General features: G+C 40.0%; 3 protein-coding genes across 7 annotated transcripts in view; 2 read left to right on the top strand and 1 right to left on the bottom strand.

Moving 5' to 3' along the window:
* The first annotated feature begins 97 nt into the window (after nt 1-97).
* Datp (purine phosphoribosyltransferase family protein Apf) lies at nt 98-846 on the top strand. Its single transcript, XM_030384531.2, has 2 exons — nt 98-346; nt 413-846. The coding sequence occupies exons 1-2, from the start codon at nt 174-176 to the stop codon at nt 687-689; spliced, it is 450 nt and encodes a 149-aa protein (XP_030240391.1). The 5' UTR covers nt 98-173; the 3' UTR covers nt 690-846.
* A 23-nt stretch (nt 847-869) lies between these two features.
* Arglu1 (Arginine and glutamate rich 1) lies at nt 870-4,689 on the top strand. Its single transcript, XM_030384529.2, has 4 exons — nt 870-1,250; nt 1,312-1,584; nt 3,753-3,836; nt 3,900-4,689. Exons 1-4 carry the CDS (start codon nt 870-872, stop codon nt 4,065-4,067), a joined length of 906 nt encoding a protein of 301 aa, XP_030240389.1. The 3' UTR covers nt 4,068-4,689.
* Nucleotides 4,690-6,750: 2,061 nt separating this feature from the next.
* The window catches only part of jp (junctophilin), a 30,840-nt gene continuing 22,888 nt past the window's right edge, over nt 6,751-14,702 (bottom strand). For 4 of the 5 annotated variants that reach the window (XM_089256885.1, XM_089256886.1, XM_089256887.1 and 1 more), the window contains exons 4-9: nt 12,951-13,216; nt 12,751-12,887; nt 11,984-12,124; nt 10,046-11,906; nt 7,504-7,704; nt 6,751-7,439 (exon numbers count right to left, since the gene is read on the bottom strand). In XM_089256885.1, the coding sequence (XP_089113011.1) occupies nt 7,353-7,439; nt 7,504-7,704; nt 10,046-11,906; nt 11,984-12,124; nt 12,751-12,887; nt 12,951-13,216 (2,693 nt within the window). In that variant the 3' untranslated portion in view covers nt 6,751-7,352. Of the gene's footprint in view, nt 7,440-7,503; nt 7,705-7,792; nt 8,491-10,045; nt 11,907-11,983; nt 12,125-12,750; nt 12,888-12,950; nt 13,217-14,702 lie in introns of those variants that run through there. The other variant, XM_030384511.2, reaches the window with a different exon arrangement.

Genomic DNA, 14,702 nt, shown 5'->3' with positions numbered 1-14,702 from the left:
AAGTATTCTTACGTTTGGAAAACCAATAGCACACGAGTACAGAATGGCTTTTATCTTTTTTATAATTTAAAAATTTAGTATTTAAATTTATATATTATATGCCAAACCAGTAACTTCAGAGCGTTATTTTAAATTACTTTTCAACACTAATTAATTAATTGCTTACGAGGAAGATGGGCAAAAGAGCAGCTGGATTTGTCCTGTTTCGGCGTCTATGTGGAGAAATTCAATATTTACTACTAAAAGCTTCATATGGTGATTTTCACTGGAGCGCGCCAAAAGGTCATGTAGATCCCGGTGAAGACGATTTTACTACAGCGCTGCGTGAAACAAAGGAGGAAGCCGGGTAAGTGCATATTTTGAAACAAAAATGAATCTATTGACCATTAATTAAACACATTTTGGCTTGTAGTTTCGATGAAAAGGATTTGATTATATACCGCGACACGCCACTAACTCTAAACTACGAGGTCAAAGGTAAGCCAAAGGTTGTTATCTATTGGCTGGCAGAGTTGCGGAATCCAAACCAAGAAGTCATTCTGTCCGAGGAACATACCGAGCTTAAATGGCTCCCAAAGGATGCGGCGAAGGAATGTGTTGGCTTTAAGGACAATCAAGTGATGATTGAGAAGTTTCATGAAATGATACTTAACATGGATAAGAATCGCACCAATTGTGGATGTCCCTAAAAATACCAAAAATTTAGTGCTGTAAACGTTGTCAGTGAATGACAGCATGACGGCACTCTACAACACTATTTTTAAGGCATCTGTAGATTGATTTTGTTGTGAGAAACTAATCAAAAAAAGGCATTGAATAAATTTTCTAAAAACGGCTACAATTTAATTGATCAACGTATTTGTACAATAATGGGTTCACGTTCGCGCAGTCCGTCGGTGAAACGCCGCCATCATAAGAGCAAACACAAAAAGCGCAGCAAGAGTAAGTCACACAATCGCGACAGGGAACGGGACCATGAGCACGAGCGCAGTAGCTGCACCCGCAGCAGTCGCACGGATAGAGAAAAGTCGGCGGAGATTAATCATGGTCGGCGAGAGCGCGATAGGCATCGCAGCGACAGGCACACTCACACGCACCTGCACACACACACAGATCGCGACTATCACCGGCACTCGCACTCCAAGTCCCGCAAACGCTCCAGCTCCTCGAGCAGTGATAGCCAGCAGTACTCGGATCACGAGACGCAACGCAGTCGACACAAGCGCAGTCGATTCAAGAAACTGGATGAGGTAAGCATTGGCCGCCCAGCATCTTACTGGACTCCAGTTTTATTAACATCTTTGGTTGCAGCAAAATTTACTTCAGGTAGAGCGACTTGCCGAAATGGAACGGCAGCGTCGACAAAAAGAAGCTGAGCAGAAAACAATAGAAGAGCAGGCGGCCAAGCGCATTGAAATGCTCGTCAAGAAACGTGTCGAAGAGGAGCTCGAGAAGCGACGCGACGAAATCGAGCAGGAGGTGAATCGTCGCGTCGAGACAGCCAAAGCTGAAATGGAACGTGAAATGATGCTGGAGCTGGAGAAGCGGCGCGAGCAGATACGCGAAGAAGAACGCCGTCGCGAGGTAGGTGCTCGTATTCACATTTCGCTGGACGACTGCTGCTACCACAAATACCCAAACTACCAACTACCAACACACGCACAGTATACAGCCTTCGACTACGACTACCGAAAAACACACACATGTACAATACCAATGGCAGTTGCAAACAGTCGTCTTGAACAAACTCATTTACGAAACTGTGTAGCGACGTTTTCAGTTGTCAACTGTAATGAGCAGATGCTGAAGGCTCAGTTTGTCCCTGAGTGGGTGTGCGTGTGTGTGTGCTGGCGTGTGTGTATAAAAGTGTAGCTACTATTCATTCACCTGGTCATATTCTTTCTACACTGCTAATCCACTAACAAACATACTTTCATGCCATATTAATTAACTAGCCTAACCTTTCGGCTTATGACCGCAGCACACGCACACGTACACACACACACACACACAAACACACGCTGAGCCGCTGGTCTCGTCGCTGCACATATCGTATTACTGTTGCCGAATAATTTTTGTAATTATTATTATTTATTTTTTTCTACAAACCAAAAACATAACGAAAGACAAGTACCCAAAAGCCAAAAATGTCTCTTGCAGTTTTGACGCCCACAAAAATGCATAATTCGATTTTTGCGTTACTTTTTAGCCTCATCTATTCTTGTTTGATTTCATTTTGATTGGTTTCTGTAACTGGTTGTTGTTGTTGTTACATAATGCGCGTAATTCAATGCTTCAATGATCAAATGTGTGTGAGTGTGTGTGCCTGCGTGTGTGAGTGTGTATGTGTGTGTTTGGGAGAGATGGGATTACAACATTACTACAAACAAGCAGACCGAACAGTAAACAAAACACGTACCTGTAAATTGTATATGTATATGTGGAGCTCCTCAACCATTCGGCCCCCCACCTAAGCCTCGGAGCTACTGCCACACGGATGAGAGCAACACTCAGCTCTCTAGGAGATCGTTGACGATGTACTACACACACACACACACACATACGTATACCGTATAGCGCATCCCGTATCACGTATCGTGTATATCGTTTATCGCAGCAGTGTAGTCGATCGAGCTCAGTAGCTCTTAGCCAGTACAGTGTTTGGGTGTGAGGGCGGGCTTAGCATAGCTTACCTTAGTTCCAACAGTACGAAGCATGCCAAAACCCAAATAGGTCCCCCATACACGGGCGCCTATTCATACCACTAAACGGGTGAGTGAGAGTTCGTTAAACAAAACGAAACGTGTGAAAAACTTAAATGGATATAAACAAACTTCAAGTGTGTTAAGTGAATGGAACAATCATCAGTCAATTGCAAATGCGAATGCATAAATAAAAAACCAAAAACAAATAGTTCATAAGGACTCTAAGCTCTCCCTCTAGGAACATTCGACATAGGACAACCAAATCAAAGCCGATCAGACATAAGATTGTTATATCGTAACTCATAAGCCCGGATAACCATTTGTCAATCAATGGGTATGACTGAACTTGTTGTTGTTGTCGTGCCACAAATGTTAATTTTATGTATGTTTGGTTTCCTCAAACATTTATCGTTTGGTCGAGACGCTCTTATAATTTGATTCCTAAACACACAAAAAAGAAAAAGTAATGTAATTTTGATTAAACAACTATGTAGCTGAATACCGTAAATCAAAATACAAATTCGCAGCACAGCCAAAAATTAACAAAATGATTTAGCCATTAAACTGGAAAAATGAACTATTTCAATAGTAAGTAGCAACAAAAATAAAACAAATAAAAAAACAAAAACAAATAGATTAAAGGAAAAGACAAAATCGAAAACAAAATTAAAAAAAAATATTTCAAATTTAAGTACATTTGTTAATGTTGTGTGCTCTCATTGTTAAAAATTAAATATGCAAGAAAAAAAAAACAAATATTATTTAAACCTTTTTACTAGACACTACTAAATGTTTATTTTTTTATTTTCTACCTATATATTTCTATGTAACTTACTGTTAAACATTAAATTAGATATTTAATACATATGTATATCTATATGCAGCCCATCAAAATAAGATAACCTTGCGTCTAATGCCGCCGCAAAGTCTGCGTCACCGATGTTAAAGATACCACCGTTTATATATATTTAATCATGACTAGATTTAAGCATTCGTCGAACCATTAAATCTGATTTATTAATACGCCATTTTATTTGGGTTTTATAGGAGGAAGAAAAGCAAAAACGCGAAGAGCTCGAAGAAATTTTGGCCGAAAATAATCGCAAAATCGAAGAGGCACAAAGAAAATTGGTAAGTGAATATATCTAGATAAACCCGAAACATTTTCATTGATATTATCTATCCGTTCAACAGGCCGAAGAGCGCTTAGCTATCATTGAGGAACAGCGTCTGATGGACGAGGAGCGGCAGCGTATGCGCAAAGAGCAGGAGAAGCGTGTCAAGGAGGAGCAAAAGGTCATATTGGGCAAAAATAATTCAAGACCAAAATTATCGTTTTCCCTGAAACCGGGCGCGTTATGAGCCATCATTCAGCCAGTAGCGGGCGTTCCTTTCTGCCTTGTTGACAGCTTCTTGCTTTTCATTTTCTTACATTTATTTGATCACGAATTGGCGCTTTGCTTGCGCTTAAAACCAATTGAACGGGTTTCATTGTTGTAGTTATATATATTTTTTTTGTTTAATTTTATTTTTGAAGTGCGTTCAACAGGGGTTTGATTGCAAGCAAGGTGATATTATTGATGGGGGGATTGACCTATGTTTTCAACATACTCAGTGTACACACAACAACACGACAGACAGACAGACAGACTGACTAAACAACAGACAGACATATATATGCATACGTATTTAAAAATAGTTTTCATATATGGAAAAAAAAAACAACAAATAATAATGGCCAACCTCTACGATTATAAATAATTATACAGCCATTCATAGTACAATATTCTAGCAATTTACTTACATTTTTATACATACATTAAATATGTGAGCAAATAATAATGTGTAGTAGTGCGCCGTATGTTGCATCATGCTAAACAAATACAACATCGAGAAATCGCGAACTATGTAATCCCAACAAATTTTGATAATGCTAAAAAGAAAACCCCATTAATCTAAATTGATAATAAAGCGTTTCGCATACCTAACTATTGTGTTTAATTTGTGGAATGGAATGCGAGGGAAATCGGCCTATCTCAATCAGTTGGTATATGTAATTTAAAAATGTTTACTATTCTGATACTAAAAAAGTGCTAAACTAGACTAATAATATTCCATTACAAATATATAAGATAATATTTATAATTCAGTCTAACATATATATTAGAAACTATTTATAATTAAGGCTAGAGATAAAATTTAGCACCCAAGCTATCCGAAAATATTTATACCATAAAATATTTTCACTGAAATAAGAGTGCATAAAAACAAATATTAAATAAAATCACTATTTAGTATATAAATTAAATAAAATGAAAAATATATTAATGTTTATTAAAGTATATAAATTAAAAAATATTTTCTTTCTAAGGAAACTCTTTATTCATCTATCCTATTTGAAAATTAACGTTATTACTTAAACGAAAATATTTATGGGTCAAAATATTCTCTCTGAAGTAGTAGTGCATAAAAACTGGGGGTAAAATATTTATAAAATATAAAAAAAAACGTAATTCTGAAACCCCTCCACCGATACCAACCGAAACCAATTTAAAAATATATATTTCATTTTGTAGTTGTATTTTTTATTTTATATATTTTTTTTTATAATATATAGCCTTGAAAAAGTTAATTTATTATGCGTTCTTTTGATATATATTTTGCTGATAACATTAAAGAAGATTTGATCGCTTTTTGTTTTTTTTTTTTTATCTTTATCATTTTCCAGCTTGTTTCATTGGGTATGCTAGCACATCTGATATACATATAAATAGATATATATATATATTTTTTTTATATATAGGCATACGTATATACATGAATTAGTTAATTTTTGTTTTGTTTAATGCAATATATGCAATCGATTTTTATTGAATCGCTAGCACAAATTAAATTTCCATTCATCAATCAGCCAACAATTTTCATTTTCAAGTCTTTCAATTTGTAAGATTTTCTGCCAATTTTTGCCAATCAATCGAACATCCATTAGCAGCTGAGAAAAAGCAGAAAGTTTTACAGCTTATATAATTGCACTTGAGAGTATTTTTTCGTTTTTGTTTTTCTTTGTTTTGTTTTTTTTTTTTTTTCGTATAATATAGAAAAGTTTAGGAGAAAGAAGGAAAAGAAATACTTTTTTACACACAGATTCATGTGTTGGTTTTTTTGTTTGTTTATTTTAAAATAATATTTTGCATAAAAAAGAACAAATCAAAATATTAAATAATATTTATGAAAATATATATATATAAAACCAAAGATGAAACTAAAAAATTAAAAACAATAAATTGCAAACATTTCAAGAAATGGCATAATTTCAGCTATGAAATTAAAAATATGTAATATATAATAATTGTATGGAGAGAAATAATTAAATGTTATAGTTATACGATAAGTTTATAAGTTATAGTATATACAGCTTCCGTTCATCAACAATCTCAATCTCAAATATTTTGCATTTAATTTTAACATTTACGTAGTTTTTCTTTACTCTTCAAAATTCTGGCTTATTAGCTGGCCCAAAAACAAAGCGCTTCAATCACGCTCAAATTAATTATTATTTTTTATTATTCTTTGTTTTTATGATCTTGCTGTTGTTGTTGTCGTTTTAGGTCCCACACAATTTCGCTAATTTTTACAAATATACGTGTTCACAATTATTACAATTTTAGTAATTCTTTTTTAAATATTTTTTAAATATTATTATTTAGTTGCCTTTTGTTTTTTTGATTAGCTTGCTGACTAAATTAAATTTCACTTGCAAATAGGAAAGAGTTTTTTTTTTCTTTTATTAATTCTTGCCATTTGTCTAAAATTTGCTCTTTCTTTTAATATAGCCATTAATTTAAATATATATTTATGTGAGTCTGTGTGAGTGTTTATGAAGTTATGAGTAAGTGTGTGTGTGTGTGTGTGTGTGTGTTTGTATGCATAAATATTGATAAATGGTTTTGTTTACATATATATTTACATACATATGTTTGTATGTGTAGTACTTTACTTTTACATTAAATGTGTAGAAAAATTCGTTAAATTGATTTGCGTATAGTTATTTTGTTTGTTTTTGTTTTTGTTTAACTATTTGTGTTATTTCATTTCATTAGCCACAAACACAAATTGTTGGCTTGTCAAATTTGTTTTATGCAGTCATTTATTGTTTAAACATTTAATTTCCTACGAGTTGTGCAATGCAGTTCTGCGTTTCATTTACTTTTTTGTTGCTTTTATTATTTATAAGTTAAATTTGTTTGCATTCTCAATTTGGCTGCAGTCTAGTATTTAATTCGATTTATGTTTATTATACATATTGATATACATATAGTATGTTTAAATATATATTTATATTTAAATATGTATATATATATATATATTTATAGAAATCTGTTTAGTGCAAATGCTAAAAATTGTTAGCTTTAGCTCCACAAAAAAATTTGTTCAACCACACAGAACGCGCAGTGGCACTCGAACTGTAGCAGCAGCAGCGGCAGCACCAGCTTCAAATTCACCACAAGCACGAAACAGTGGCTCACAAACTGTACGAGAGTTGGCTGCATGCACAGCACAATGGCTCCAAAACGTTACTGCTGTTACTGCTGCTGGTCTCCTCGCTGTTGCTCTGGCTCGGCTCCGTGTGGCGTTGCGCATCCGGCGCTAGGTAACCATCTTGACAAATAAAAGCGCCAATAGTATATTGACAAAGAGCACAAGCAGCATCAGCTGGCGGCGCACAAGCCAATCCTGTTGGGAGATACAAGGAACAGTGAGCACAGGTGGCACATCTGGCAGTCCTTGGAGCACTCACCTTAACTTGTGGACTAACCAAATACAGCAAGGGATTCGCCCTAAGGCGCTCGTTGACTTCCATCTGGCGACGCACTGCCTCGCGACGTGCCGAGCCCAGGGCGGAGACCTCCTCGCGACTCATCGCCTCCGTGGCGCGCGGCAGCTCCTGGAAGTCGGGCATCGACTTCTTACGCTGCAGCGTCACATTGATGGGCACCGTCTGCAGCGAGGTGGAAAGGAAAATCAATACAATATTAGTTATGCAAGCGTCTTCCATGCGATTCTCAGTTGGTTGCATGCAACACCACCTCAACGGGCGGCTCGACTATCCAGCTTTCGCTGGCCCGTCGCGCCAACAGGGCCGGCGAGAACATCAAGTCCTCCTCATCCTCCTCGGGATACCAGTCCATGCTGACCCCTGCGCCTTTCAAAGGCTACACAATTCAGCAACAGCCAGTGACAGTGGCAGAGCTTGCATAAGTCGGGCAATCAGTACCGTTCAGTGGCGCCACCTCCAACTTGTAAACGAGTTGAACATGACGCTAGAATTTTTACTAAACACTTTTAATGCCGACGACACTTGTGGCCAACTGTGGCCGCTGCCAGCAATGCGCCCCAATGGCCAAAAATAGTCCAACACGCACGGCAGTGAGCCAAAGCCAAAGCGAACAACAACAATGCGAAGAAGAAAAGAATCCCCCGCCTTCGCCTCTGTTTCTGATCTTCAAAATTCTTCGGCACTAAAATAATATATATGCGTACATATATATATATATATACGTATGTATATATGTATCTATATATATATATAATTTGTTTAACAGCGACACAAGTGTATTTGGCAAGTGGATCTTAGCCACGGCCTCTGGCGGGACCAACGCGTCTTTTGCTACTACCAAAGAGCCAACGGAAATTGTCGCCAGCCAGCGACAATTGAGCGGGGCGACAAATCCAATTCCAATGGGCCACTGCCACCACTTGTGGAGTGTTCATCCACATTCAGCAAAAGACACAGAGAGAGAGAGCGAAAGAGGGAGATCAGCGAGTGGCATTTGCATTCCATTCCGGCCTGCACTCACTTTTCACTATAAATAGACGGAGAATGGGCACATGTTCCGTCCGGCTCTCACTTGATCTCTCTCTCGTTTTCGCTCTCCCTTGCCCACTCTCTACTCTCCTCTATCTCTCACTTTTATATTGGCAGCTATTCTTGTTTTGAACAGATATATGGCCAACGAATTAAGTTAATTGCACGGATTAACTGAGTTATGAAATATTTGGGAATAGCCTGCCCGGGCATTTCATAGACAGACGCGTGCAGTTTAATGATCCGCATCAGCAGTGCAAATGAACTTAAGTGGGATTTCCATATGGGTCAGCTAAACATGTGTAAACAAAGCATTTCCCAAAGTGTGTCATAAATATTCAAAATTCAATTTGAATTTTATTAAAAGAATAAAATTTTCAACTACTTAACTCAGCTTGTACTCTCACTGTCCATCTCTACTCTATCTCTATATCTATCTCTCTCTCTCTTTATATAGCTCCCTAAAACAATTCCTAACACGCCTATTAGCATTTCCTTTCCACATTCCCATATGGTTTTTATTTCTGTCTAACAATTTTGAGTACTTTCTATTATTTCTATTCTGATTCTTGATACAACATATTTTACTGAATAATAATAATTAATTAGGAATTTTTGTATGGGGTTTTTACCAAATACTTTTCTTCCTTCACAATTCTTGAAAATCAATTTAAAACAAAAACAGGGTATTAATATGTATAACTTATAAACAATAAATAATCATAGTCTGCATTCGTATATATGTATATTTCCCAATATCAAAACATTTCTTGTTCTCATTTGTTTCCGCCTACAGCCTAGCGATTCTCACATCTTGTATGTTTAATCAAAATATTTTTCGGAACAAATTTTATAACACAAATAATCAATCAATAAGAATTTAGTGTGAAGCACTTGTAAAGACTTTTCTCTATTATTATTAAAATTTCTTGCGAATTCATTTGAATTGATAGTATGACTATATAAGAAGATAAGATCCAAAACCTGTTTCTATATAGTTTTGTATGTAAGACAGCAACATTTCTGAAATGCCTAAATTTATTTACAACAAAAATATTGGAATATATCATTTTGTAAGTATAAACAGTGAAGAATCTTTCGACTCTGATTTCATCTTGTATATATATTTATATATATTTTTTTTAATATCAGAATGACATATCGAAGGAATTTAATCTTTTGAAAAAGGTCTGGGCTGATTTCTTATATGAAGTATTATTTAGAAGAACGTATCTAAAAAAGTTCCTTGAATGTGATCTTGACTTATTTAGGGGATAATTAGGCAGAAAGGAAATTCGCATTATGTGTATTAATAAATGTTTAAGCGAGCTACACACGGGAAACTATGACGTCCTCTAACTAGAAACTCCATATATTATATTATATTCTCTTAATGGTCAAATTAAAATATGTAAGTCTTCTTTTCCATTTTTCCTATTCTAGCTATTCCTAAACATGATTTTCTTTGACTCACCTTCATTTTCTTGCCACCACCGCCTTTGCCGCCCATGGCCACGCCCACCGGTGTCGCGGGCTTAGCTGGCAGATATAAGCTTTCGGTACGCTTGGGTTGCAAGGGCGAGGGAATGATATCCTGGCCGAGCGTGCGTTGACGCAACAGCACATCCTCGAAGGGCTGATTGGGCGACGAGAAGAGCGGCTCCGCCCCATTGCTTTGGCTGGGCGCACGCCCACCGCCACTGCCCAGGCTGGGCGTGCCGGCACGCGACAAACGCCCACCGGCGCCCGAGGGCAGCGAACCGTTGCCGGTCATGGACGAGTTGACAGTGGCGCCTGTTGCGCCCGGCACCGGCGTAGTGCCACGAAATACTGAGCCAGCACGTGGCCGTCCATCCGGAGTGCTGGCCCCACCGCCGCCGCCGCCATTGGGCATCGTATCGGCCAGCCCGGCGCGATCGAGTGAGGCCTGACGGGAGCCCGCGAAGCCACCGCTCATGCGGCTGGCCGCCCGCGCGTAGCGATCGATGGACGAGTCCCGGCTGGGCGGCCGCTTGTAGTGGTCGAAGTGATCGATGGACGACTGCTGGCCCATCTGGCCGAGCATGGGTGGACGCTGGCCGCGCGGCTGCTGCTGCGCCGCGGCCATGGCTGCGGCATTGGAGGCAGCCTCCGCCAGCTGTTGCTGGTGCTGTTGTTGCTGCTGCTGCTGGGAGGCGCGACGCAATAGGCTGGCATTGTTATGACTAGGCGAGGATTGCAGAGAGGACTGCTGCTGCTGATGTTGCTGCAGCTGTTGTTGTTGTTGCTGCTGTTGCTGCTGCTGCTGGTAGAGTCTTTGTTGCTGCTGCTGTTGCTGTAGTTGCTGCTGCTGCATCAATTGCTGTTGGTGCTGCTGCTGCGGCGACATGTTGCTCAAGTTGCTGGGCGCCACATTGGGATTGCCGGCGCCAAAAGGCGCCTGCTGATTCAGTTTGACACCGCCGGGCGGCTGCTGCTGCTGGAACTGATATGCAGGATTCATTTGTGGATTGTTCTGTTGCAATTGCTGCTGTTGTTGCTGCAGCTGCTGTTGCTGCTGTAGCTGTTGCTGCTGCTGCTGTTGATGCTGCTGCTGGTGATACATTTGATTGATGGCGCTGACGACCTGCGCATGGCTCGGCTGCGCTTGGCTCACCATCCCGGAGAGATCCGTCTGCGGCGAGACGGGCAGCTGCTGCGAATACATGGACGAGGGCACCGGGCACTCCGACTCGTGCTGCTGCTGCGACATGCGTCGCTGCTGCTGCTGCATGTTCAGATATTGCTGCTGTCGCTGCGCCTGCGTGGCATATGCATCCGAGCCGGAGCCACCGCCACTGCTGGCCGGCGAAAATTGCTGCTGCTGCTGCTGCTGCTGCTGCATGGACGTCGCCGGCTTGGCGCCAGCCGCCATGCCCAGACTCAGATCCACATTGTTTTGGCTGGGGGGCGCGCGGTAGCGTTCGCGCTCGCGGTAGCGCAGCTTCTCGAAACGCTCCAGCACCGAGGGCTTGAAGTCCGGCGCAAACTCGCGCGCCATGCGCACGGCGTTCTCGCAATCGATGCGCGCCTGCTCAGCGGCGACGTCCGCGTTCTGGGCCTTGGCGGCGGCTGTGGCCATGCGCGAGATGGCCATATCGGAGCGCTGCATGGCCATTTTGAGGGCACGCTGCGCGGAATTAACGGCGGCCGTGATACGGTCACGGAATTTGCGCGAGCGCGCCAGGAACAAATGCTTCTTCTTCTGGCTGCTGATCAATATGTTGTTCTTGTATTTGCCCTCCTCGACGGTGCCATCGCGAAACGTGGTCACGCCATAGCCGTGCTTGCGATTGTTGTACCACTCGCCCTCATATCTGCAATGAACGGAGAGGGCGAGAAGGGCTTAGTTAGTTTGATGTGATCGAATCAAACTTAATGTTGGTTCACTCACTTGAGTCCGTCGCTGCGCTCGGCAACGCCGTGACCGCAGCGCTTGTCCTTCTTCCATTCACCCATGTAGGTCTCCACAACCGTAGGATCCAGCTGCTCATCCTCCATGGTAAAACTGGCATTGGACTCTGTGTGCGCAGATCTTTGAAAATGAGAATTACATCAGTAAATATCATAGTTGGCCTAAGAACTATATATCAAATTAAGTTAAGGTTAAATGGATGTGCTTTATGGCAACAAGCATATAGAAGACTGACAGACCATCTCGACTAGTCTCTTTGACATTCCTATAAAACTTATTGAACTCAAAGTTGCTATACAGAGGGTGCTTTACATCATCGAAAATATATACTTAAACTAATATTTATTTCCAAATTCTTTTAAGGATTATTAAAGAATGAAATGATATATAGAGGGGTCTAAAAGTACCTTCTAATAAATATATTTTAACTCGTATGTATTTATTTATTCTTATAAACATTATTATCGATAAACTTGATGCTATGATAATATGCTTAGACTTTTATAGGAGCCCTTTTAGTAGGATACCATTATAACGGCGGTCCTTTGAGCGCGGTTATAAATTTTATACAGTAGAACTCAATTGTAACTAAGCCCAAGGACCGTCTCTACACCCGGAAGACCCTATAACCATAAAACTCTGCTATAAGTTTTTCTGGCTATATGTATATACAATACTACTAATTCAATTTATTATATTAATATTATTATTGTAATAAAATTTGCTCGTAATCATTTCCCACTCACTTCGTTGTCAAGTTGGACTGCTCGGAGCCGGTGCTAATCCACGAGGCCGACGACATCGTGGACCTTATGCTGCCGGAGGCGATGGTGCCACGTTTTTCCAAATCTCCAGTGCTGCGCTGCTTACGCATCTTCAGGCCCTATGAAGAAAATAAATAAAAATCAATATGATGCGGGCGCTTGTTAGACACTTGTTGGCGTACCATTAGAAATCCTTTCTTCGTCTTCTCCGTGAGGCTGTTGCGGCGCACGGGCAGCGTGTCCGACTTGGCGGTCAGCACGAAGCCCCCACGAATCTCCTCGGTCTTCTCGGGCGCCTTGATGGCATTGCCGTTCTCGGCGCTGCGCAGGGAGCTCAACGAGGCGTGCAGATTCTTGCGGCGATGGTGCGAGGCGAGGCCGAAGGGCGCCGAGGTGCGTATGCCATAGCCGTGCCGCTTGCCCTCCTGCCACTGGCCCTGGTACTTGCCTGCAATACGGAAAACAAATTGGGCCATTAGATCGCACGCCCGTTTCTCCACTTCTGCTCCTGCTCCAGCTCCTGCTGCTGGCCAATTAAAATGCAAATGATAAATTCAACCGCAGTGTGTGACCTCATTGGAATGCCTTAGGCAGGCGCAAGTCCTGCCAGAACTCTCGACTGCATCCACTACTTGGCATGGAATACATTCATTAGCCGGCCGCCCAGGCGTAGGCTCTCATATTGCTGGAAGTAACTGGTATTCTATTAATGGCTCCACGTGTCTTGGGCCATTTGAAGACCTTACGGCGGGTCAGACTATTCGCTTTTTATGCTGTGGCATTCGGAAGGAATGTCGGAAGCAGGTCGGGTTATTTAATTAGTAAATGTTGCTGAGGCTTAGCAACAATGACAATTTATAGTTGTTGCCTCCCCCCAGCCCACCCCAAACAGCAGGGCAAACATTTGCATAGCTAACTCAACCGGATTAAAGGTTACTGCAGCCGTACACAAGGTGTCCGCAGTTGTTTGCTATTGGGTATTTTCCGAGAGCCCCTAATAATAAAAGTTCTATATTAAGAAAGAGAGGACAGGGAACGAGACACCTGATACCTAATACTCGTATATTGCAGTTAGCCTTTCAGCTAAGAGCAGTTGGTTAAGTTAATCACTTAAACGAATACCCCATATATGTTACAAACAAATTTTTAACGTAAGGCTGACTTGTTTTCATGTTTAATATAAAATCAATAATTGTAGTAACTTTCAAGCATTATCAAAATATTTTCCCTAAGCTCTAAATAAAATTAATTTTTAGCTGAATTTCTAGTATTTTTCATAATTATTTAATTTGAAATCTTAAACTAACAAACATGTTTGTAATATAGTGAAAATAAAATGTTTTTAAATTTAGTATAACTCCTATATATTATTCTTTAACAAGGAAAAAACTTGCTGCTGTACGAAAACATTCTTGGTACACTATATATAGTATAGTATACAAAAGTTTGTATTTTAAAAGAATTTAAAATGAGAAGATTAAGTTTCTTTTGTTTGGGTTCAGCTCACTTTTCAATGAAGTTTAAAACGCTGAGAGGCTTTTAAGCAATTTAAGCGCAATTAAGACCTCTTTAGTAATTTTAATCAACATAAAAGGCAAAACTTTTTACAACTAACGATCTGGGCCAAAATAACCAGAAGCAAAGTACACTGTTGCTATCATGTTTTCGTACACTAAAGCTCATCAATATGATGATAATCATTTTTATCAATTCACTTAATTAAACCATATTAAAAGTTTTGTTTTTTTTTTGCTCTACATGTTTTATTTGTTTCCAAAGAAAAGCGATGCTGCTGTACGTATACAATATTGACACACTGTACCAGATGCATTGTGAATAACAACCTCAATACAATATGAGTGCATCGCATTCGCACACAATGACATTACGCGAAACAATGTAAACTGCAAATATATTTTAATGTTTGCATATAT

Source organism: Drosophila navojoa, chromosome 3 (genome assembly GCF_054131105.1).
Source record: "Drosophila navojoa isolate 15081-1374.11 chromosome 3, UAZ_NAV_1.0, whole genome shotgun sequence".
Taxonomy (NCBI): Eukaryota; Metazoa; Arthropoda; class Insecta; order Diptera; family Drosophilidae; genus Drosophila; species Drosophila navojoa.
Note: the sequence above shows the minus strand (reverse complement) of the source record. Positions and strands in the feature narration are given on the sequence as shown.